The sequence below is a fragment of the Onychostoma macrolepis genome, chromosome 23 (assembly GCF_012432095.1).
Source record: "Onychostoma macrolepis isolate SWU-2019 chromosome 23, ASM1243209v1, whole genome shotgun sequence".
In the NCBI taxonomy this organism is placed as follows: Eukaryota; Metazoa; Chordata; class Actinopteri; order Cypriniformes; family Cyprinidae; genus Onychostoma; species Onychostoma macrolepis.
In genome coordinates this window covers 8802537-8826793 of record NC_081177.1, presented here as the reverse complement: position 1 = coordinate 8826793, position 24257 = coordinate 8802537, and the positions used below count along the sequence as shown (strand labels likewise).

At 36.8% G+C, this 24257-nt stretch overlaps 2 protein-coding genes across 3 annotated transcripts; one reads left to right on the top strand and one right to left on the bottom strand.

Moving 5' to 3' along the window:
- Window positions 1-12295: 12295 nt before the first annotated feature.
- tmem18 (transmembrane protein 18) lies at window positions 12296-13849 on the bottom strand. The gene is made up of 5 exons (XM_058763804.1): window positions 13657-13849; window positions 13356-13473; window positions 13101-13155; window positions 12924-13017; window positions 12296-12790 (listed from the first exon to the last, which is right to left on the bottom strand). The coding sequence occupies exons 1-5, from the start codon at window positions 13747-13749 to the stop codon at window positions 12695-12697; spliced, it is 456 nt and encodes a 151-aa protein (XP_058619787.1). The 5' UTR covers window positions 13750-13849; the 3' UTR covers window positions 12296-12694.
- An 864-nt stretch (window positions 13850-14713) lies between these two features.
- ccnt1 (cyclin T1) lies at window positions 14714-23708 on the top strand. 2 transcript variants are annotated; one of them, XM_058764080.1, is made up of 9 exons: window positions 14714-14952; window positions 15750-15831; window positions 15939-16067; window positions 16874-16934; window positions 18105-18167; window positions 18285-18330; window positions 18754-18917; window positions 19567-19637; window positions 19896-23708. In XM_058764080.1, exons 1-9 carry the CDS (start codon window positions 14783-14785, stop codon window positions 21162-21164), a joined length of 2055 nt encoding a protein of 684 aa, XP_058620063.1. In that variant the 5' UTR covers window positions 14714-14782; the 3' UTR covers window positions 21165-23708. The 2 variants fall into 2 exon arrangements, with proteins under 2 accessions (XP_058620063.1, XP_058620062.1); XM_058764079.1 differs by having other exon boundaries at window positions 18105-18330.
- The last annotated feature ends 549 nt before the right edge of the window (window positions 23709-24257 follow it).

Genomic DNA, 24257 nt, shown 5'->3' with positions numbered 1-24257 from the left:
TGCTGACGGTTCCACAGGTATAGATTCGATTACAGTACACGATACCACTATTACATTACCAGTTTGTTGTACATGTAGCCTACCTTGCACAGTAAATACATAGTATAATTTATTCATTAAATAAGCTGTCACAGAGTATGAAATAAACACCCGCCAAACCCGCGTTAGTTCCAGGAGGAATGCCTTTGCCTAGACTAGACACAATTAATACTGATATTTTCACAATATTTACGCTTGCAGAAATAAAGGCTACATTTGTTTACATTTTGCAGAACAGACGGAAGAAGATCCGTCAGTGTGCATTTGTTTAGTTATGTTCAGATGTTCTGTAGCGGTCATGTGCGGAGTTTTCACTCTTCTCCGTGTCAGAGGTTATATACACATTTATAAAACATAATTAAACTTTAAAATATAATTTAATTTAACTCAGTGATGCAAATCAGAATTTGTATCAGCTGTTACTCCAGTTTTCGGAGTCATATGATCTTCAGAAATCATTCAAATATATTGATTTATTACCAGTGTTGTTGAAAAACAAAAACAAAAAAAACAGCATATGCTGGTTAGGTATGTTTTGAAGCTGAAATGCTGGTTTATGCTGGTCATGTGCTGTTCTTGAGCTGGTCGGACCAGCACATGACCAGCTTAAACCAGCTCAAACCAGCATCCCATGCTTCAAAACATACCATACCAGCATATGCTGTTTTTTTCAACAGGGAACAGTTTTGCTGCTTAATATTTTTTGGAACCTGTGACATTTTGTTCAGGATTCTTTTATGAATAGAAAGCTGAAAAAGAACAGCATTGATAATAAATTAGGCTGATAAAAATTCAGATTTGCATCACTGAAATAAATTACATTAAAAAAACATTAAAAGTATTTTGAACGGCTGTGTGTGTGTGTATGTATGTATATAAAATTGTATTTAAATATCTATATATCTAAATAAAAATATACTATATTCAGTATATGATCCAAAGTAACTAGTAACTAACTACTTGAGTAGTTTTTTTATCCGATACTTTTTTACTCTTACTCAAGTAACTATTCAGACTATTACTTTTACTTTTACTTGAGTACAGTTTTTGGGTACTCTACCCACCTCTGCGGCTGAGGCTCCCTGAGATGAAATTACCGGCGGATCCGGTGTCGAGGAGGGCATGGACTGGAAGAGAGAGTTTGGGAGTGATGAGCAGGGCTTCTATTGACAATGGTTTCATGTTTTGGATTGCTGGTTGAATCGTACTCACCAAAACTCGTGGTGGACGAACCGGACAAACGGCACGCAGATGTCCCTCAGCTCCACAATACAGACACAGACCTAGGCGAAATCTTCTCTGTTGTTCATTGTAGGATAGTCGAGTATTTTCCACTTGCATGGGTTCATGTACTGGTTCTGGAGGGTCATAGATCTCTTGGGTGACGGAGGAATGGAGTGCAACGGGAGGAGGAATTTTGTTTCTCTATGCAGGATTGCATACGGGTGGAACATCGTATGGATAGCTGAATGAGGCTCTCTAATCCGCACGAGTCGTCATAAGCCGCTAGTTTCAAATGAAGTCGGGGTTCCAACCCTTGACGATAGGTGGTTAAGAGAGCCCTCTTGTTCCATCCGCTGGCTGCTGCAAGGGTGCGAAACTGGAGAGCATAATCATGAAGACATCGATTCTTGACATAGATGGTACAGTTTATCATTGATAGAGGTGTCTCCTACAGGCCTGCCGAAAACTTCCTTGAAGTGAGTAACAAAATTAGTAAATGACTGGGTTACAGTACCGTCCTGAGCCCAAATGGTTTCTGCCCATTGTAACGCTCTTCCTTGCCGCAGCGAGATAATGAAGGCAATCTTCGCCTTGTCGTCGGGAAACAGATACGGTTGTCTTTCTAGAGCCAAAGAACATTGGAGCAAAAAGCCGGTGCATTCCTCCGCCACACCAGAGAAGGGCGCTGGTTGGGCCATGGGACTGGCGATGACAGTCGGAGAAGAACGGGTTGTACTGATGACGGAGGAGCGGGCGGTGGAGTTGGGCGAACGGGTGTGAGTACCCGCCTGAGAGAATTTACCAGTTCTTGGAAGGGGTCGGAGTTGCTCATGCTGCAATCCTTCGGTGTTAGTCTGGTCTTCTGTTACAGAAGCAGACTGAAACCGGGAGTTAGATGGATCACAAATGTTTATTTTGGATTGAGCAAGGCAATAAGGCTTGAAGGTGGTAAGTATGATGTACAGGTGTGGCTGATTAGAACTCGGGTGAGAGAGTGCGTTGTGACTGGCTGGTGACAGAGCCTGGTAGATCCGTAACAGATGATAGTCTGTTATAATACAGCACGCTTTGCTTTTCGGCTTGAATGAAGAACCAACTTGTCTTCCTTGTTTGAACAAAATAAGTGTGTACATGTGCGTCCATGTGTATTGTTGCGCAGAAGCAGTGTCATTAGCCTCCCTTCTTAAGCCTTTAAAGTGCAAATGGAGACACCCACTAAAGTGTTCTGCTCAAAAATATCACACACGCAGTCAGCCTACACACAATGCTGTCCTGTACAGAGAGAATCCTCCGCCATCTCTAATGATGCTTTCTGGAGGAGGAAAGACACTCTGCCCTTTAACATGATGCAGGGCAGGGAAAGAGACAGATAGTAGGGAGGAGTGGGAGAGAAGGTTAAACTGAAGGTCATCGAGTGGCCAGATTTTTGGGAAAAGACAGACACACCCACCTTCTTCCCTCCCATCTTCTCGAAAGCAGAGGACGTTTCACACACCCATGTCAACCACATGTTTTCCTGATAAAAACAACATTGGAACTGTCTTTGCTGGCTTGCAGAGACTAAACAGAGAAAAACAAGTGGTAGATATCTGTGTGGCTCTGGAATGTTCTGTTTCGTCCTCCCTAAAAGAAAATAAATCCTTTTATTGCCTCTCCCAAAGTTACGAGGGTCTAAAAGTTTCAGGAGCATAAAAGGACAAGACATGAGACCCCTCTTCTGGAAATGATATTGGCCCCCAAAATCTAGTTTTGTTTTCTTTTTTGTCACATACACTACCCTTTAAGTTTAGGGTCTGTAAGAATTGTGAATTTTGGAAGAAGTTTGCATTTATTTGTTGAAAACAGTTGCGTAATATTTTTTGTGGAAACTGTGAAACTCTCTTAGATGAAAAGACAGTTCAAAAGAACAGCATTTATTTGAAATAAATCTTTTGTAGCATTATAAGTTTCTTTGCTGTCACTTTTGATCAGTTTAATGCGTCCTTGGTAAATAAAAGGATAAATTTATTTCAAAAAAATAAACTTTTAAAGGGTAAAAAGTAATAAAGTTCCTGGAATACATAAATCACACTTTTTCATATCCACTTTGTGCAATCCATTGTTTTTCCTATCAGATTTGATATTAATAGTTTTATTTTTTATATTTAAATGTCCTGCATTTTCTTCTTAGTACATCCCTACATATATGTATTTTGGCATTTATATTTTTCTGTAAATGCATTTTTATTTATTTTTTTATTTATTTGTAAATGCAAGACTTGATGAAAACATGTACTACTGTACAATAAGTTGATCAGCAATATATATATTTTTAAATACAACCCGAATTCCACAAATGTTGGGATGTTTTTTAAACTTGAATAAAATTAAAAGTAAAAGACTTTCAAATCACATGAGCCAATATTTTATTCACAATAGAACATAGATAACATGACAAATGTTTAAACTGATACAATTTTATGCACAAAATTAGCTAATTTCAAATTTGATGCCTGGTACAGGTCTCAAAATAGTTGGGACTGGGGCATGTTTACCATGGTGTAGCATCTCCTCTTCTTTTCAAAACAGTTTGAAGACGTCTGGGCATCGAGGTTATAGAGTTTCTGGAGTTTTGGTGTTGGAATTTGGTTCTATTCCTGCCTGATATAGGTTTCCAGCTGCTGAAGAGTTTTTCATTTAATGATGCACCAAATGTTCTCTATAGGTGAAAGATCTGGGCCCGTATTCATGAAAAATCTTCGTGCTAAAGTGCTCCTAGTAACAAAATTCTAAGAAAACTCTTAGAAATGTGGGTGTTTCCTCTTACAATTAAAGAGAAGATCCTAGTAAAGAAAAAATTCATTCATAAAACATCTTAACCCTAAAAAGGTCCAAAATTGTTAGGAGTACGGACGAGGACTTTTAAGAGGCTTAAGAGTTTCCTTAGCAGTGGAGAAAACGGACGAAACATGAAGAGGGAGAAGAAATGTGTTGCACACAATGCATGACAGTGAGTTAATAAGATACTACACATTAGAAGCATCATTAAGCACACTTCCATATATTTGTTACTATATACCTCCTAATTTCAAGTCAATCAGATCATTATACACTGAGATATGGGTCTCCGTGTGTTCACACTGTCTGGCGGCTATTTTGTAAGCGGTCTAAAAACTTTCACCAGAAGAGGATCCCCTTAAATGTGCATTTTTGAGATGTTTAAGCCTTTATTTTGGGTATGTTTCACTACTTGTTGTAAAATTAAGAGATTAATGTTCAGACTTTTGCATATTATAACAAGGAACTTGGGTGTGAGAAATAATTACATTAGATTCAAAAGATAGCAACATAGCGCAGATGCTACAGAACACAGTTAGCTGACTAGCTGTATAAGATTGTGTGCTACGCTAATATATTACTTCACAGGCATTACTGGCTCGTACTTTTACATCCATAATATTATGAATTGACAGTTTCTTTTACAGTGCTGTAATAAAGATTTCACATTATTGTAAGGTGAGCTTAAAGGGTACACTACTATGAAAATCACACAGCTTCAATGTGACATCAGTAAGACATCATTTCATAGATGTTGTTGTTCATAATAGTTGTTCGTATTAAAATATGTATGAACTTAATACATGACCTATAGTCTAGACTATTTATTTAGCAAAATCCTGTCATTTTAATAAAAATTACAATGAAATTTTGCTGCTCCAGTTAAGCTCAGTGTGCTCTCTTTAAGCTCTTCCACATTGAACGTCTGTGTAAATACTTCATAAACAGACTTTAAGTATTAACTGATGGTTATCACTTTAAGTAAAGTTAATCGATTTTCTATGGATTCTGTCAACTCAAATCCGCAGACTGGCTCTGAACTTTGGCAACTAGCATCAACTTTTCCAGACTGTAAATCGGTGGAAAATCGGGGCAAAAATCATGTAGTGTATTCCAGCCTTAAGAGATAAGTTGACATACATTTAAAAAGAGGCTTCATAATGAGGCTAGTTTCTGTGTTCATCCCCATGAATGAAATTATTGGTTTGTTTTATCTGATTTTTGAATGTGTTACTTAGCTAAACATGGACTAGTAGAGATGTTGCAATGTGCTTAAATGACACTTCATAATGAATATATAACGGATTGATTTGAATGCCTTGTTTCTTGATTTTAGTGTTCTGTTTTTTTGTGATTGACTTTGCACCTTCAAAAAAATATATATATTTTTACAATTATTCTTTAAAAAAATTTCCTTAAAATAAACAAGAATTTTTAATAAAACATGAGTTTAATGGGAACAGTTGTGTGCTTAGAAGGGTACAAAAATGTACCCATTAAGCACAGCCAGACGTTTTGAATTTAATGATGTATATCTTAATTGAAATGCTTTTGTCATTCAAAATAAAATTAAATATTTTTGTGAGAGAGATTAATATTTTATTTTAAAATAACTTTTTGTACTGAAACCAATATCTTGTGCACTAAAAATGTCTCAATGTAGATTTTGGTGAGCTTAATAGGTACGTTTACCCTACCTTTCAGCATTCATAGTGCCTTCCAAAACATGCAAGCTGCCCATACCGTATGCACTTATGCACCCCCATACCATCAGAGATGCTGGCTGTTGAACTGAACGCTGATAACACGCTGGAAGGCTTCCCTCCTCTTTAGCCCGGAGGACACGGCGTCCGTGATTTCCAACAAGAATGTCAAATTTGGACTCGCCTGACCATAGAACACTTTTCCACTTTGAAACAGTCCATTTTAAATGAGCCTTGGCCCACAGGACACGGCGGCGCTTTTGGACTATGTTCACATATGGCTTCCTTTTTGTATGATAGAGCTTTAGTTGGCATCTGCAAATGGCACAGCGGATTGTGTTTACCGACAGTGGTTTCTGGAAGTATTCCTGGGCCCATTTAGTAATGTCAATGACAGAATCATGCCGATGAGCGATGCAGCATCGTCTGAGTGCCCGAAGACCACAGTCATCCAACAAAGGTCTTCGGCCTTGTCCCTTACGCACAGAGATTTCTCCAGTTTCTCTGAATCTTTTGATGATGTTATGCACTGTAGATGATGAGATTTGCAAAGCCTTTGCAATTTGATGTTGAGGAACGTTGTTTTTAAAGTATTCCACAGTCTTTTTACGCACTCTTTCACAGATTGGAGAGTCTCTGCCCATCTTTACTTCTAAGAGACTCTGTCTCTCTAAGACATTCCTTTTATAGCTAATCATGTTACAGACCTGATGTCAATTAACTTAATTAGTTGCTAGATGTTCTCCCAGCTGAATCTTTTCAAACATTTTTGCTTTTTCAGCCCTTTGTTGCCCCCGTGCCAACTTTTTTGAGACCTGTAGCAGGCATCAAATTTGAAATGAGCTCATTTAGTGGATAAAAGTGTAAAATTTCTCAGTTTTAACATTTGTTATGTTCTCTATGTTCTATTGTGAATAAAATATTAGCTCATGTGATTTGAAAGTCCTTTGGTTTTCATTTTATTCAAATTTTTAAAAACCCAACATTTCCGGAATTCGGGTTGTAAATTTAAACTTTTATTCAGCAAGCATGCACTAATTTGATCAAAAGTGACAGTACAGACATTTATAATCCATTTCAATAAATGCTGTTCTTTTGAAATGGCTAATTTGGAAAAATATATCACAGTTTCCACAAAAACATTAAGCAGCACAACTATTTTTAGCACTGATAATGATAAGAAATGTTTATTTCTGCTTATTAAATAAAGTGACTCATGTTTTCTTCAAAAATTGTAAAGCTCTAGTTATAGTGACACAGCATATTCTGTTTGATGGTGTCATGGCATTACAATGCACTTCACAGGCAACATTTCAATTAAATAAAATGTGACTCCGTTATATAATTCATGCTGCAAACAACCTGTCTGCCCTATCTTTAATCTCGCTATCTCATTGCTAACCTCCTTTGCTTGTAATGTAACTATATCCACATTCACACATCCATCTATCCATTTTTTAGTCATCAGCCTCAGAATTAAAAGAAATTCCTGTTTTCTGGAAGATCGGGGAGTATGTGTAATCAACGTCATCATTTCCTCTAAGTCAACATATCCCTTACATTACGATAAGTGCTGTGCAGCAGCGCAGTTCCTGTTAGCACCATGGTACTTCCTGGATTATTAGTGAAGATCAGATATTTAGTAGCCAGGCATCAGAAACCTTGACATAAACGCTGCCAGTCAAACCAATATTATGCAATGATGGTGTTTGCAATGCTTTCAAGGAAGTCATTAATAGAGGTTTTCTGACGTCTAGACGGCACGTGTGGTCTAAGTGTGTGTGTGTGTGTGTGTGTGTGCCATCTCCGGTTTCTCTGGAAGAACTGCACTGACACACTTTGCTCTATGATGGGAAAATGCAGCGTTTGGGTCATGTGACTGGGCGGAAGTGTGATGCAGTCAACGTTGGGGATGCTGGGAAAAGCAAAGACCTCTGATTAGCTCTTATAGCACCTCCTAGACAGACAGCATCACTGTCCTATTGAGCTGATAGACTTCAACTGAACAATCTCACAAGCGATCAATAGCCATGATACGTTTACAGTAAACCATGCAAGCCATAAATACAGAAACAGCACAGACTTTTTGTTTTTTTTCACTCTTTCTGTAAACATTTACATGAATCTGACCATTTGAGCAATTCACTGTACTAAATTTTATTATTAGACACTCACCAGAAAGGAATGTTAATCAGTGCTAAACTTTTTTAAACACTGAGCAGGGTGTTGTTTATGTGACATGTTTATATCACAGCCATGATTTGCTACTTGCTAATACTGGGTGGTACTAACAGGAGGGAAATTTTCTGCTGGCAAATCCAGCCTAGGCTGGTTTGATCTTAGTTAGTCTGCTTACCTGGTCAGATTGATCGGTTTGGTTGGTTTGGACACTTTTGAGCTGGTTGGCCTTGGGCTAGGCCAGCTAAGATCAGCAAATTGTGAGGGAACTTAAAAGGATACTCCACCCCAAAATGAAAATTTTGTCATTAATCACTTACCCCCATGTCGTTCCAAACCCGTAAAAGCTTTGTTTGTCCCCGCTATTCTCTGTCATCAGTAAGGCATGGATACACTGTTTCCGTTCAAATCAAAGCGTAAATAAACATACAATACGTATCCATGCGTTACTGATGACAGAGAATAGCATTCGCACTTTGCGTCCATCGGATGCTCTCCAAAATGGCGCTTCGCTGACACAGAGAGACAGAGAGGAGACGAATTGTTGAATAAATGTTATTATTTTTATTTTCTTTGCGTACAAAAAGTATTCTCGTCACTTCATAAAATTCACTGATGGCAGATGGACTATTTTGGCGATGTTTTTTATACTTTTCTGTGCCTTGACAGTGGTATTTAATTGGCAGTCAATGGGACAGTCACAAACCTCCCGGTTTTCATCCAAAATATCTTAAACTGTGTTCCGAGTACGAATGAAGCTTTTACGGGTTTGGAACGACATGGGGGTAAGTGATTAATGACAAAATTTTCATTTTGGGTTGGAGTATCCCTTTAATGTGGTTTGTGAGGTGATTAAAATCTAACAATTAACTAATAAATATGTAAAATTAAATAACTAAGTAACAATTAATACATACATAAATAATAAAGTTATTAATAAATACATTTTAAAATAAAACTAATAAATAAAACACTAAATGATTATAGACCACATAAAACACTAAATATTTAAACACTAAATATAAAATATTTTATTTGTTTACCTGTATGTCTTGTGACCATTAACCAACATCAGAACACTGTCAATGTGTTATTAAATTATTAACTTAAAATCTCAGGGGGTGCTTCAAGTAAATATTATTCAAATATGATGGATTTGCAATCCATCCATTGTCACCCTAAGAAAAAGTGTGGAGATGGAAGGAAAATGAAGGAATGATAGAATATTTTTCTCTCTTTGTAGTCTATTTATTAATATTTAATATTAATGGTATTTATTTTCTCAAGCAGGAGGGACTCTCTCTAATGTAAAATCTATCTTAAACCAGCTTAGGTTTGCTGATCTTAGTCTCCCAACCTGGTCAGAGTGTTCTGTTGGCTGGTTTTATAGTAGTTTGGGCACTTTTGAGTCTGGGTCTGGGTCAGATAGACCAGCTAAGACCAGCAAAATAGGTTAGGCTGGCTTAGGCTAGTGGTGCATAAGAATAGTGTTTGTCAAACTGGAGTTTGTGAATTGATGAAAAGCTAATTAATTAAAGAATAAAAAACACTTTTTAAATTAAAACAACTAATAAAAAAAATGAAATCATTTATTTCCTTACCTACATGTCATGTGACAGTTAATCATCATTAACCGTGAACGTGCTTCAAGTAAATTTTAGCTTAAAGGCTGACAAAAACATTTGGGAAACCCTGCATTATCTAAAAGATGTGAACTGGATATGAACAGAACCACAAAACTTGCCGTCTAATAAAGTATTACAAGTGAACACTTTTTTACTTAAACGTTTCTGTTCCACCAGTCAGCATGTGGCAGTAATAGTGGCATAATGATACACAATTTATCCAGGATCTGAATTTTTTTGTCACCCTGGGGAGGCTGAGAAAAAGTGTGAAGTTGAATGAAAGATAAAAGTCGAATGTGAGAATATTTATTCTTTCTTTGTAGTTTTAACTTGCCTTCTTGGCGACGGTGAGCGCCAGGAGTTTGTAGTTGGATAGTTTGCAGATGCTGCATGCGAGACCCTTTAAAACAGAGTGAGCCACAGCTGTGAAGAAAGAAGATTCAGTATCATCACGTTTGAATGAAGCTTATGATAAAGAACATTAAATATACATTACACCTAAATGTTGTTAGACTTTTATTGTTTAGGAGACTTAATGGTTCTCCTTTTAAAAAAAACCTCTAATTTTCTGGTAAACGTAGCTCCTCGATGATGTTGGAAGACTTATATCTTCTTGATTTAAGAGTTTTGGCTCATTTTTGTACCACGAAGGTAGTGAAATGAAAGGATGTTCTTAAAGCAACAGGAGGTTTCACTAGATGCTTCTTGTGTCAGAAAACCACAAATCCCCTGACATCATAAAACTCATTTATCTTCCTCTTAAGTGTACTGAAAACAGGACTTTGACATCTCAGGACTCCTCAGAAAGCAGAAAGCTTTCCAGGAAAGCACAGAGCACCTGTTTCAGATGGTTCCTGTGTAACTCGTCTCGTAGCTTGGCCATAGAATTGGCACAGAATCCGAATGAAAATTCACATAGAAGAGAAATGCTGGGCAAAGGCCAAGGCTTCACTACAGCTAATTCACTTTGAAACATATGAGCGTTCAATCTCAAGGCCCTTGAGGAGGATTGTTAGCATTGCAACTTTCCAGAAAAGAATATCATGTAACATCACACATCACACCTATATGAAACAGAAAGCATTTTGGAGTCCACAGCTGGATTTCGGATCATTTTCCCGTAGACAGAGAAAGAGGGAGTGAATAATGAAGAATGGAAAGTCAATAATCCTATGTAATATGACTTCATTTTACAGACTCGAGAGGTCGGTAGTGACTTTGAAGTTTTGCCACTGTTGGTTTCAGGTTGAGATCTCAAGACTGCGTAAGTGAAGCGTGATACCTGATAGTCGCAATCCAAATCACCATCATTGCACATCAAAAATTCTAAATCTCCTTGAGGCCAGATGATTTTCATAATGATTATCTTTGCATTTTGAGCATCACCTCAATGGATTGTATAATCCTGAGGTCTTCAAAGCTGCTTATAATAGTCCAATTATGCATGCATGCATGTGACTCTGACCATATAGGGTGCACTGCAACATTTATGGACTGCTCTACACTAAACCCTGAGGAATAGGTGTACTGCCCCCTCTACTGGTTAAATATTAAATATGGTTAAGATATTTCATTAAAAAAACTTTAAACTTTACTTTTTACTAATGTGATGCTAACCTTTCAGTTGCAAATTATATTATCTGCATACTGTATATATTTATTTATTAACATTAAAAATATTAAAGGAATAGCTCACCCAAAAATGAAAATTTGTTGATAATGTACTCATCCTCAGGTTTTCCAAGATGTAGATGACTTTGTTTCTTCACTGTAACAGATTTGGAGAAATTTGCAAGCAAAAAAATCTAAGCATTTCATCACATGCTCATCAATGGATCGATCCTCTGCAGTGAATGGGTGCCGTCAGAATAAAAGTCCAAACAGCTGATAAAAACATCACAATAATCCACACGACTCCATTCCATCAATTAATGCCTTGTAAAGTGAAAATTGTGTGTTCGTAAGAAACAAATCCATCATTAAGGTGTTTTAACTTTGAACTGTCGCTTCTGGCTAAAATCCTCTATCTGTGATATTGCTACCTCCAGTAAAAAAATTTAAAAAAAAAAAAGTTTGTTCTGAATCAGGAGAGAAATTTGCACAGATCTACCATGTTTACAAGGCAAAACAGTCCAAAACTGTCCTAAAAAAAATATGTTGTGGGCTTTGATGTGAGGGGACAACAGGGAGCGGAGGAGGCCTTATTATTAATTATGGACTATTTTGGTTAGAAGCGATGGTTTTAAGTTAAAACGCATTAATACATTTATTTCTTAAAAACAAATGCAACTTTTCACAAGATGTTAATTGATGGACTGGAGTCATATGGATTACTTGTGGATTATTGTGATGTTTTTATCAACCTCTCATTCTGACCTCTGATCCTCTGCAGTGAATGGGTGCCGTCAGAATGAGAGTCAAAATGGTTGATAAAAACATCACAATAATGCTAAATTTCTCCAAATCTGTTCCAATGAAGAAAACAAAATCATCTACATCTTGGAATGCCTGAGGGTGAGTACATTTTTAGCAAAGGTTAATTTTTGGGTTAACTATGGCTTTACTGTTCATATTAACATTAACAAAATAAAACAAATCCCAAAATTTTGTTTATTTGAAGGTTTAAATAAATTAACTTAGACTCGAGGAGTTGTGCATCTCAGTCTTTGGTGTGGTGGTAACATTAAAAGAAATACAAAATATCATCTATAAAAAAAAAACAACATTCAGTTTATTGACATAAATACACAATTTACATGTTCGACACTCAAAAACAGGGTTTTATAAAACCCATTCAATGTTAACAACAGACAAATAAGCAATATTGAGATCTGGAATGGTCAATATGTACACAAAGCAGTTGCATAATACAATTGATGGCTTTGTCCAAAAGGTTTGATAGTATTGTGATATGATAAAATCACATGTACCATGGAGCATCTGCTAGCAGGTGGAGTAATCATCCATCAGCAATCTGAAATAATACTTAAGAACCTTCACCACCACATATTTTCTAATGATCACACCATACTAAGCAATCTTTTCTTTCGCTAAATTTTCCCTCCACCACTGGACTTTATGAAATGGAGCACATCCTGTTCATGTCTTCTATTGTGTTTTTTTGTTCTCTCTGGCAGCTTTTCTCTTTAATTGCATTATCTTTAATTCGGTCATGGTTGAGAAGGTCCTCCATACCCACACAGCCTAAAAAACATAGATTAAGTTCAAATCAATAGAAAAAGCTTGACCGAGTTAACATACTCTGTAAAATTAATAAGATGAAATGCATATTGTAGTATTTTATATGAAGAAGAATATTCTAAAAGGAAAAACTTACCACAATAATAACAGTGTTGAGCAAGAGTGGGACTGAGTATACTAGTGAAATGAACATTCCTTTTGAATCAAAGTATTGGAACTTTGAAAAAGACCTAAAAACAAAATGCAGACACGTTCAGTATAACAATAAAACACATATAACAATGTCAGGGGGTTATGGTGGGTATATGATCACCTCCAATTCATCGCTGCCAGCTCATTCAGGTATTCTGCACTGTAAACCATAGCGACTGAAAAGAAAAGAAATACTGTGTTATCTGGTGTATAGCATATTTTATAGAATTAAATCAATTTAAATGATATTTGGGGTGCATTCACAATTCACACATTTTGTTGGTTGTCATGTGATCTTTTCAGAACGTTAATGCTGTGTTTTTCCACTATAATTTTATGAATTTTCTCTGATAATATTTTTATTGCAAAAACTCACCCATTAAGAGAAAATGACAGATCTGAAGACGATAGTATTTGCAGGACAGGATGGTGAAAGCAAAACACAAGACATGAAAGGCCAGCAGACCCATCAGCCAGGGTTCAGACCAGTCAACCTGGAAACCAGATCACATGATTATTACCAGTTCTTCCTAGATACAAAAAAAAAAAACCGTTTTCTTTACTTAATAGACTTGGTTTCGGTTGTACTGAGAAAAAAAAAAAAAAAAAACTACGAAACTCTGCATTAGCGTTATGTGAACCATAAAAAAGAGAATGTAATGTTGCTGTAAACTTACAGACTGTAGAAAGCTCCATAATGATGTGATGCGAACATTGCTGAATCCGTCGATTGGAATAGCGCTGATATTTTTCGCTTTAGACTCGGTCATTTTATTTGACTACACGCCACTGTTTTAGCAGCAACTAAACCAGTTACAACATAAACACTTCCGCATTCGTCACTTTCCTTTTCTCTCGACAGAACCTCCTGAAGTTCACCAATGGATGGCGCCATTGCATCTCTTAAAAATAGTTGATGCTGAAGTGCAGTTTATTCACATAACACTGAATGTTTCGTAATAATAATAATAATTATTATTATTATTTCTACTAAATTTTAGGACTGGGTTTGAAATAAAAATAGAATGTTTTAAATTCCCGCATCGGGTTAAAAGGAAGAAAGAAGATGCGTAGCAAAGGAAAATTCAAAATAAAAGACCCATGGAAACCTTTATTTTGGAGAGGGCTGGACAATTGTGATACTCAACCTATATATATATATATATATATATATTACAGCAAATGTTACAATTAAATATCAAATAAAATTTAAATATAGCTCATACAATATATTTGTATACAATATCTTTTCATTTTGTGCCCATAAGTTAATTGTTAATTGTCAAATCCCGTCTTGTAATAGTTTTGTTTTTCTTTTAAAAATATTAACAAATAAAGTTGTGCATGACTTTTTGTATGTTTGATGTGGTATTTTGTATATTTAATATGTTTTAAAGTCATATGCATGGTCGTTTGTTAACTATTTATCTGCTGTTTGTATGCCTTGGCGTTGAATACGTTTTTTGTTTGTTTGTTTGTTTAAGAAAATCGCTTGATTTGTTAAAACTAACACGAATGTAATTTTGCATGAATGTCTAATTTAGTTTTCTTTAAATATCATATCCTTATATCTGGGTTTCTAGCGTTGTAATGGGCATTACAAAAAAAAAAAAAAACACTACTAAAATTGTCAGAAAATGAATTAATTTTAATTAATGGATGCATTTGGAGTAGAAATAAAGATAATTTTGTGTGTCCAGTTCTGAACGGGTTAAAGTCAAACCACACCGCAGTAGCGTTCCAGCCGGCGATGACGCGCTTCCTGTGACGCAGTGAGATTTTAAAACATTGTCCTTCTCAGTAATGGCGGCTTCGTTCCCTTCGCTTTCGCTAAATAACAATAAATGGTACTTCACGCGCGAACAAATCGAAAACAGCCCATCTCGCCGAGCGGGACTTGATCCCGACAAAGAGCTCTCGTACCGACAGCAAGCTGCTAACCTGCTGCAGGACATGGGACAGCGGCTCAACGTGTATCTTTTTCAGTTAGTGAGGCGTCGTTCTCGGTAGCTACTCTGAGGAGACTGACGCCGGTCTGGGCGGCTTGTGTGGTGTTGAGTTTCAGCATTATAATGACCTGAAACAGCTCTACCAGTAAACACGCCTCTTGTATTGCCAAACTTGTGGATTAAGGCGAACGGAATAAAAGATTTATGTCCCAGTTTTGTGTTTTTGGTTTAGTTTAGGCCGCAGGGCCTAGCTGGAGGTGTCTCTCCTACTGAACAATAGCGCAGCCGGTGTCACTGCCATTCCCTCTCTCCATTTTCCATTATTTTCTACATTATACCCTTTGTTTACACTTGATTATTAGAATTATTTGTTATCTATGCCATTCCAAACATATATCTGTTAGTATTAATTAAACACACCTTGATTTGCCCTGCTGGAGAGAAGTTCTGATACAGTTATAGAATATATAGTAATAGAGAGTTATTCTGTTTTATTTTAGATGAATGATGTTCCTTAGATTAAAGGAAAATTGTTGCATTTTTTCCATGTGCCAGGAGTGAGTACTTTCACTTTTACTTTGAAAAATGGTTCTACTGTGTCTTTAAAAAATGGTAGTAACTAATGAATTAAAATAGAAGAATTTAATGAAAATATTAATTTGTGATTGACAAGCCCATCATATTGGTCAATAAATTTTGGCTGGATATGCTCTCCTAAATATCGGTAGTAGTTATGATCCTTTTGAAATACTGAGTTTGTTGAGATGGGCAGTTGTGCTGTTTTCTTGAATGTGTTAAAATCCTTGACTTTGGACCATTAGGTCTCAACTTACAATTAACACTGCCATTGTGTATATGCATCGGTTCTACATGATCCAGTCCTTCACTCGCTTCCACCGGAATGTATGTGCTTTATCCTTAGACAAGTTTTATTAAAAATCTTAATAAAAACAGCTGGCTGCATTGTGCAGGACTCTCTAACCTCTTTGTTTCTGTCATGTGCTGTGCAGGTGATTGCTCCTGCAGCTCTCTTTTTAGCCGCGAAGGTGGAAGAACAGCCCCGCAAGCTGGAGCATGTGATTAAGGTGACCCATGCGTGTCTCAATCCTCAGGACCCATCACCAGACACCAGGAGTGATGTAAGTAATGATAGTTTTTTTGTTTTTTTTTGAGTGAACTATTTCTTAAAGGGATAGTTCTTCACCCAAAAATTTAAATTCTGTCATCTTTTACTCACCCTTATGTCGTTTCAAACCTGTATAACATTCTTTCTTTTATCGAACATAAAAATATATTTTTATGAAACAGTACCCAAACAGTTTTGGGTACCACATACTTCCATTGTATGAACAAAAATACTGAGATATTTTTCAAATTATGTTCCACTGAAGAAAGTAAGTCACAGGTTTGTACTTAAATGAGGGAGAGTAAATGAAAGGAATAATTCCTTTAAGAAATATTTCACTTTCGAATGTCCTTGATGTATAGTGGATTTAAATTTTTTTGTGTTTTATTTATTTTTTTTGGGGGGGTTTCTCCATAGTCTTTCAGGCTGACAGTTTATTCACTCACACTTTTTAACTGATATCAGATCAGTATTTGTATCAACTAATCTAAAATATCAAATTTAATCACAAGCAGCAGAACCACAGCATCGACCATAACATTGCTTTTCTTTTGAACAGGTTGTGTAACCCACATATTTCTATATTTTCGGCTGAATTGATCAATTTTTTTTTTCCTCTTAGGTTGGATATGTGTAAACTTTCTACAGTCTTTATCTGTTAGTCTTCACTAACTATCATATATATGAATTGAAAGGGCATATGTTGTATCATAAGGTGATTGGCTTGGTGCAAAAAGAGGGTCATAATAATTTGATGAGAGTGATGTAGTCCATGACCAAGAGACCATGTGAGTAACCTGCCTGTCCTCTCAATCTCAGACATACCTGCAACAAGCCCAAGACCTGGTCATTCTTGAGAGCATTATACTCCAGACCCTGGGTAAGTTTGGAAGGGCAAGAATGAGTCAGTGAATCACCATACTAGAGAGATGCAACGAATAACCACATTTACTCTCATTCACTGTTAATTCCCAGGAGTCGACTGGACTATTACAAGCTCCTCATTAAGAGCCATTACTACTGTCACCTTTGTCATTTTTATTTCCATTTCAATCTGGCAATGTGCCCTTCCTGTGTGTGGTTTCACAATGCTATCAATTTTGTGTGTTAATTCTAGTATATTTTGAATCCACTAGAAACGTCAAAAGTTCTGGTATTAAATATAAACGTGTAACAGTGCACTTTTTTTTTTCAGCAGTATCAGTGCCAAGTACCGACCTCAGTCTGCTTAAATCATAATTTATCTTTTAATTTATTGTTAGTTGACTTTGTCAACTAAAACTGTTTTACAGTGTTTCTGAGTGTCTTAATTCACCCTTCCACAAATGAAGGCCTAAAAAGCGCTTAAATTAAAGCAGAATGTCTTAGATTCATAAGGCATGGCTTTAAATGTTGCATGCCCTGTGAAAGTAAAAGTTTTTGCATAGTGATTGGAAGCAGAGCTATCCAAGCATTTTGTTTTTTGTAAAATAAATAAATTGGAGATCTATTGATTTTTTTTAAAGCATTGCTAATACAAGACATTTACAGTATAGGCCATATTAATGTTTTTGTTTTCCTTTAAATTTTTTTTTTTTTTACTTTGTCTTAAAATGGTCTTTAAATGTTTTAAATTTGCCTTCATAAGACTCGTAGAAACCCTGTTTTAACTTCATTTGGCCTTCAAATCTTTTTTGTTATTATGAAATTGTATCTATGAATATCTTCTTTTTTAGGATTGTGTGCTATAGCTAAACAATTTTACAGAATATTAAATCAGGAGATGGTAATCATATCAGCTGCTGACATATTATTATTGTGATGTCCTCCAGTTTGGAAAATTCTCTTCCTGTGCCCGTAGTGGTCATTTGTTTTGAAAATTTTGATTATAACCAAATCGCCCTACAGGCCACTTGCATGGAGCTCAAAGATATTTCCCCAGTCAAGCACAGGAAGACCCATGTTTGTGATTCACTCACTCATCATGTAAATTGTGTGTGGGGGCTTCACTTCTAAAGAGTCATTAACTAAAAACTAAAAGTGTCTCTCTCATCTGCTCTCTTCCTTCCAGCTTTTGAGATCACCATTGATCATCCCCACACACATGTTGTCAAGTGTACTCAGCTTGTGCGAGGTGAGAACCAGCTGCTCACTGTAAACTGTGCTTCGTATTGCTCAGTAATGGGTACTACTAGCCCACCAAGCTCACAGATTTCACGTCTGATTATGAGCCTTCCATTTGTTCTTCCAGCGAGTAAAGACTTAGCTCAGACCTCATACTTCATGGCAACAAACAGGTATGTTGAATTTTCAAGTTTTTCAAAGGTTACATTTTTACTACAAATTAGATTAAAAATGCTGAAATTAACATTTGTTTTTGAAGTAAATGGCTGCCACTTACTGAACTATACATACAATGTTGTATTGCAGTGTAGCATACCACGTTTTGAAATATATGTCTGTATACGGAATAGAAAGTTGTAGAAGAGCATTTACTTGAAATTGAAAATTTTTGTAACATTATAAATGTCTTTACTGTCACTTTTGATAAATTAAATACATCCCTTCTGAATATGAGTATCAATTTATAAAATCTTACTGACCCCAAAGTTTTGAATAGTAGTGTATGTATTTATCATTGTAGAGTGACAATAGTGTTAAATGGTTTCTTGTTTTTTCTCGTGGGTTTTTTGTAATCATGGGTGCTCTTTTTGCCGCAGTCTCCACTTGACAACATTCTGCCTGCAGTACAGCCCGCCCATTGTAGCTTGTGTTTGTATTCATTTGGCCTGCAAATGGTCCAACTGGGAGATTCCCGTTTCCACAGACGGCAAACACTGGTGGGAATATGTTGACCCCACGGTGACCCTTGAGCTGTTGGATGGTATGTCTTTGCAAGTGATTTTCTTTTGAAACGGCAATTGTCTTTGTAATAGAGAGAAAGTATAAGATTTAGAAAAGTTTGTGATGGTTGTTTTTATGTTTGTTTCATTATTTAAAAGCATTTTTTATTTGCTTCAGTTTACATTTAAAATCAGTTTTATTATTTTTAATAAGCAACCATTTGTAGGGCTCCAGTGTAACCTTGATAGGGATGTAACGATTCACTCAACTCACGATGCGTTTTTCTCACGATTTTTTAATGAAGTGAGATTGAAGACATTATACAGTACATGAAAAGGTGTCCTTTTATTAGACTATCACTGCACATTTCTTTGTGAAATTGAAATATAACAAAACTAAATAAACACAAATAAAAGAAATCTCTTCATATAAACAAACTAAGGCATTGTCTGTGATCTTTCCATTTAAAACTAGAGGCAACCACTGCATTTTAATCATCATCCAAACAAAATATTTCGTCATACATTTGAATCGATTTTCAATCGGCTCGCAGTTCATCGTTACATCCCTAAACCTTGGGCAAAAATTGGGGGGTTTAGCCAGGAAAAGAAACTCTATAGCCTTTTAAATGGATTTTTCAAGTAATCTGTTTTCCACAAGTCCTAAAGATTTTGTTAATGATTTCACAGAGCTCACTCATGAGTTCCTGCAGATCTTGGAGAAGACACCCAGCCGCTTAAAACGTATCAGAAACTGGAAAGTAAGTCTGTTTACTTTATATTTGATTTTTCAGAATGTTTTGATCAATAGATCGTTAAAAAAAATAGCATTTATTTGAAATAGAAATTGGCTGTTACATTATGAATGTCTTTACTGTCACTTTTGATCAATTTAATTCGTTATTGTTAATATTAATTACTTTCAAGAATAAAACAAAGAAAAAACCTTACTAATGCCAAACTTTTGATCAGTAGTCTGTTCTGACCATATCAGTAATTTTTTTTTTTTTGTGCTACAGGCTGCAGGTCAAACTGCCAAGAAATCAAAAGTTCAAGATGGTGATCAGTCAGAAGCCATTATGAATATGATCTCCATGGCATCGGCCGACAGCACGTTGGCTGGGCTGATGAGCCTCTCCGCCCCACCCTCGGGTTCCTCCATGGACGACTCAGCCGATGACCACAGTGCTGCTCCCTCATCCCAACACTGGCAGCCTCCTGCCAAGGACCAGCCCACTACCAACGAGCTTCACGCGCCTGCTAAGTTGTCTCTGAGCGAGTATCGGGTGAAGCACGCAGACGAGCTGGCGGCTCAGAAGCGGAAGTTGGAGAACATGGAGGCAAGTGTGAAACAGGGATACGCCACTGCCGCCCAGGCCCTCATGAACCAGCAGAGGAAGGAGAAGCACCATCACCACCAGCAGTCCAGCTCTAGTACCTCAGACCTAAACAACCCCTCACCCATCGTCCTGAAGATCCCGCTGGACGAGCGATCGGAACGCAGTTCCATAAAAATGCGCTTCCCAGTGGCAGGCCAATCAGGCAGCGGGGGGAACAGCAGCAGTAGCAGCAGTCGAGGATCTGAGCAGGACATTAAAGTGCGGATCCGAGTTCCGGAAAGGCGAAGTGGGTCCGGAGAAGACGGGAAAAGTCGTGAGAAACACAGAGAGCGGTCCAACCACCACCACCATCATCATCACCATCACCACCACCACTCATCCTCCTCTTCCGCCACTGGCTCGTTATCAGCATCGTCTTCCTCATCCTCAGCACAAAAACACTCGAGTTCCGCCAGCGCGTCAGGAAGTAGCAAAAAGGTCTCAAGTGATTCTGTGCGAACAAGTTCTTCGTCATCCTCATCAAGAAAAAGGACTCACTTGCCGGATCCTACTTCCGGCAGCCATCCCTCGAAAGTTAGCAAATCATCCAGAAACTCATTTCAGTTGCCGACGCTTCCCGGAGTGCCCTCCCACGCGATGGGTCAGGGGTCCGACATTCTTCCCTCGCTGAGCCTCTCGCACCATCAGGGAAACTATTCGCACTCCAAGTCGGACAAAGCCGACACGAACGGACACAATACGGGCAGCCAGTCCAACGAATACCAGGACACGTTTGACATGTTGAACTCGCTGCTCAGTGCACAGGGCGTTCAGCCGGCACAACCTCAGATGTTTGACTATCGCTCTCAGTACGGAGACTATCGGTATAGCAGTAGCGCTCGCGGAGGAACCCAGGCGCCTCCTTTACCCTCAGAACCACCTCCACCTCTGCCGCCACTGCCCAAATAAACCCCTTTCCACTCATCCGTCCACATACGCTGATCAAATCGGTCGTCTTGGGAATCCTGGGTTCCTTTTGTGCATCTAACTTTGTGAAATTGAGTTTGACAGCAGAGTAATGTAAGGCAAAAAATGTACCTGGTGAATCTTTGCCCTCATGTTGTCTTGCGTTTTGTGCGAGCGAGTGTGTTCACAACACCCATCTGTGGCAATAATGTTATAATAGAACAAAATATTGCAAAAAAAAAAAGCAAAAATGTTATTTATTGAAAAAAAATTGTACATACTATTTTTGATGTTGCTCAGTTTTATATCAGCGCTAACAGAAAATCGTAATGGAATTAAGGGTATGTATTACTGAATGAGAGGGACCCACTGTCCTCTTTAAAAAGTGTAACTGAATGCAAAAAAGGAAAATGTTTTTGTTTTATGTATGGATTTAAGTCTTGCTAACAATATATGTCTTTTTTTATCGAGTATGGTATTTATTATTAGCCTTTTAAAACCATAGTTATTAGCAGTCGTTGCTTGAATGCGTCAGACGATATCTGGATTTATTTTTATACTGTTGTAACCTGCTTCCCAGTCTGTATTTACTTGATACGTCATGTATGTTTTGAGAATGGACATACGAATCCCCAAATATTTGCATCAAAATGTATGTTTCTAATATATGAATAGTCACTGAAGTAATGTTTTGATTTTGTTTGGTAAATATTTGTGGTGTCTTTTTGTTTTGTTTCTTTTGTAACCTTCAGCTTTGTATTAATTCTGTAAATTGACTATTTTTACATTTTTCCAAAAAAAAAAACATGCCTAATTTCGGGAAAGTGTGTCTAGTAGACCTATGGTTCTAGATTCAGAGTCAGATGCAGTCATTGTTTTAAATGGTTGTAGAATATCACGCTCATATATGATACACTATACACAACAGTATGTCCAGCTTGTACTCATTTCATTCTTGTATTTCAGCTTTTTATTTAAAAAAACCCAAATGCTGTTAGATACAGGCTATTTGTCATTTTATGATCTAACTGATTTATAAATGGCCTTTAAACTTGAGTGAAAATGAATCTGTGATGGGTACAAATACAATCCAATGAATCGTCTTTCCACCAATTTTAAGTGGAACTATTTTTAATGCTTCTTTGGTTGAAAAAATGACAACAGTGTAAGATTCATTCTGTCTGTGTTTATAAAATGGTGATGCTATTGTCCATCATAGCTTCATTTTTAACGTTGAAAGGGATAGTTCACCAAAAAATGTCAATTCTGTCATTTGCACACCCTTATATATATGACTTGATTTTTTCCTTATAATGAAAGTCTGTGGGGGTTGATGTTTGTACTCCAAAGTATCCTCATTTTTGGACAACTATCTCTTTAAATATGCCGTGTCTTCTAAGGTCTGTTAGGTATTTGTTACCTGTCTGTATTTGAACACTCAAATCGACACTTGCAGAGCGAGAGGCGGAAATGCTGACCGCTCCTGTTTATTTGTTGTAATACCTCCATTTATGTTTAACCCTGTGATTGTATCAAGGTCATTTTTTCGTGTTTGGGAATGACAATGATAAGCCATCCAGTCCTGATTCATGAAATTAAAACTTGGGAACTTAAATGTTTTGAGCCAATCGGTTTGTACATTTTAACAAGATTGTCTCCATATTCATATCTTGCTTGATCATGATTTTGTATGCAGTTAATAATGCGGATTACTTCTCTAACTGTCCTGAATTAATGGCATGACTTTCATTGATCTATTTACAGACAAAAAAAGTGGAAGCATGAAATGGAGTTTCTACTGTCAAGAGTCAATTTTACTTTAATGTCGCATTCTTTTAATAATAAGATGTTAGCAGGGATTCCGCCGTACTTTAATCATTTCCTGATTGTGCCTGTTGATGTTGAGGAACATTTCAGGAACATTGTGAAATTATATGAAACACACTATAAGCTATACAAGATCTGTTTTGGCATATATTCCCTATATGATGCACTCCTCGTTTCCTGTCCCTGTTTTATCGTTGCTAAGTAGAATTTGAAGGTTTACCATCATGTTTTAGTTTTGTGTTTGCTGGTTTCTAGTTTGGTTCAGTAAGACTGAAGAGAAGGCGTTCTGTGGGTCTAATGCAATTCATGTCACCACTGTATTTTCTATGTACCTCCGTCTCAAGAATATAGCGTTTTATCAAATGTATATACTGTTTTCTGTGTTTTAGTGGTACCACATGAACTCTCAGGTTTTGAATTGAATTGTTGGGGTGTTACTTGTCAGAAGTTAAGGTTTGCATTTTTGTGAACTTGGTTCATTTTTATAAATGTGGTTGATGTACAATAATGTTTTATGAGAAACATACTTGTGGGTGTTTTTCTTACCGATTGCAGTGTAAATTGTAATAATGTGACAGACGTTCTACTCATGCTTCTTGCAGTAAATTCACTTTTCAGATTTTTATACGACAAATTGACCGGTTTTGCTTCCACCTGATGTCAACACCTTCATGGTTTGCCTTTTAATTCAGTGCTGGAATAAAGAGATACAACAAGGAATGTTAAATGTGGCTGCTTAGCACAATTCTGAAAATCTGATTGTTTTTTGTAAGGATGCCGAAAAGCCAAAAATCTGGGTAAACCAAAAAGTCACAAGAGCTGCCGTAATCCTACTTAACTTTCCATTCCAGACATTTTTGTCTAGCCGTAATGTGTAACTTATTGTTTTATTGACGCCTTAATATGGAACGTTGCTTGAATTAGAGCAAGTCATAATTCAGATTTCACCCCAAAATCAAAAAAAAAATTGTAAATGATATTTTGCATAAAGGTAATGAAGCAAAATTAATGTGCCATTAAGATGTTTTGCATTGTGCAATTACTTTTGACAGTTGAGTATTTCCCCCTTCCTTAGTTAAATGCAAAAATAAATATATATATATTACTCATATATTAAAGTAATTCATAGTGCAAAAACAAACCCGTTAACCTCTCTGCATTAGTATTCACAAAATGCAGATCATTCTTGCGGTATTTAGTGAATGAGCACTCCAACCTGAACAGACTCTATTGTTCTTGGAGTCAGCCATCCTTGATCTCGCATGACTC

Excerpts from the sequence above, each read along its gene's own strand:
- tmem18 (XM_058763804.1), bottom strand. The coding sequence starts at position 13,749 with ATGACCGAGTCTAAAGCGAAAAATATCAGCGCTATTCCAATCGACGGA. Across the intron at positions 13,156-13,355 it reads CTGTCATTTTCTCTTAATGG|TCGCTATGGTTTACAGTGCA; the intron begins GTGAGTTTTTGC and ends TTTTCTTTTCAG. Across the intron at positions 12,791-12,923 it reads TCAACACTGTTATTATTGTG|GCTGTGTGGGTATGGAGGAC; the intron begins GTAAGTTTTTCC and ends TATGTTTTTTAG.
- ccnt1 (XM_058764079.1), top strand. The coding sequence starts at position 14,783 with ATGGCGGCTTCGTTCCCTTCGCTTTCGCTAAATAACAATAAATGGTAC. Across the intron at positions 18,331-18,753 it reads TACTTCATGGCAACAAACAG|TCTCCACTTGACAACATTCT; the intron begins GTATGTTGAATT and ends TTTTTGCCGCAG. Across the intron at positions 18,918-19,566 it reads GACCCTTGAGCTGTTGGATG|AGCTCACTCATGAGTTCCTG; the intron begins GTATGTCTTTGC and ends ATGATTTCACAG.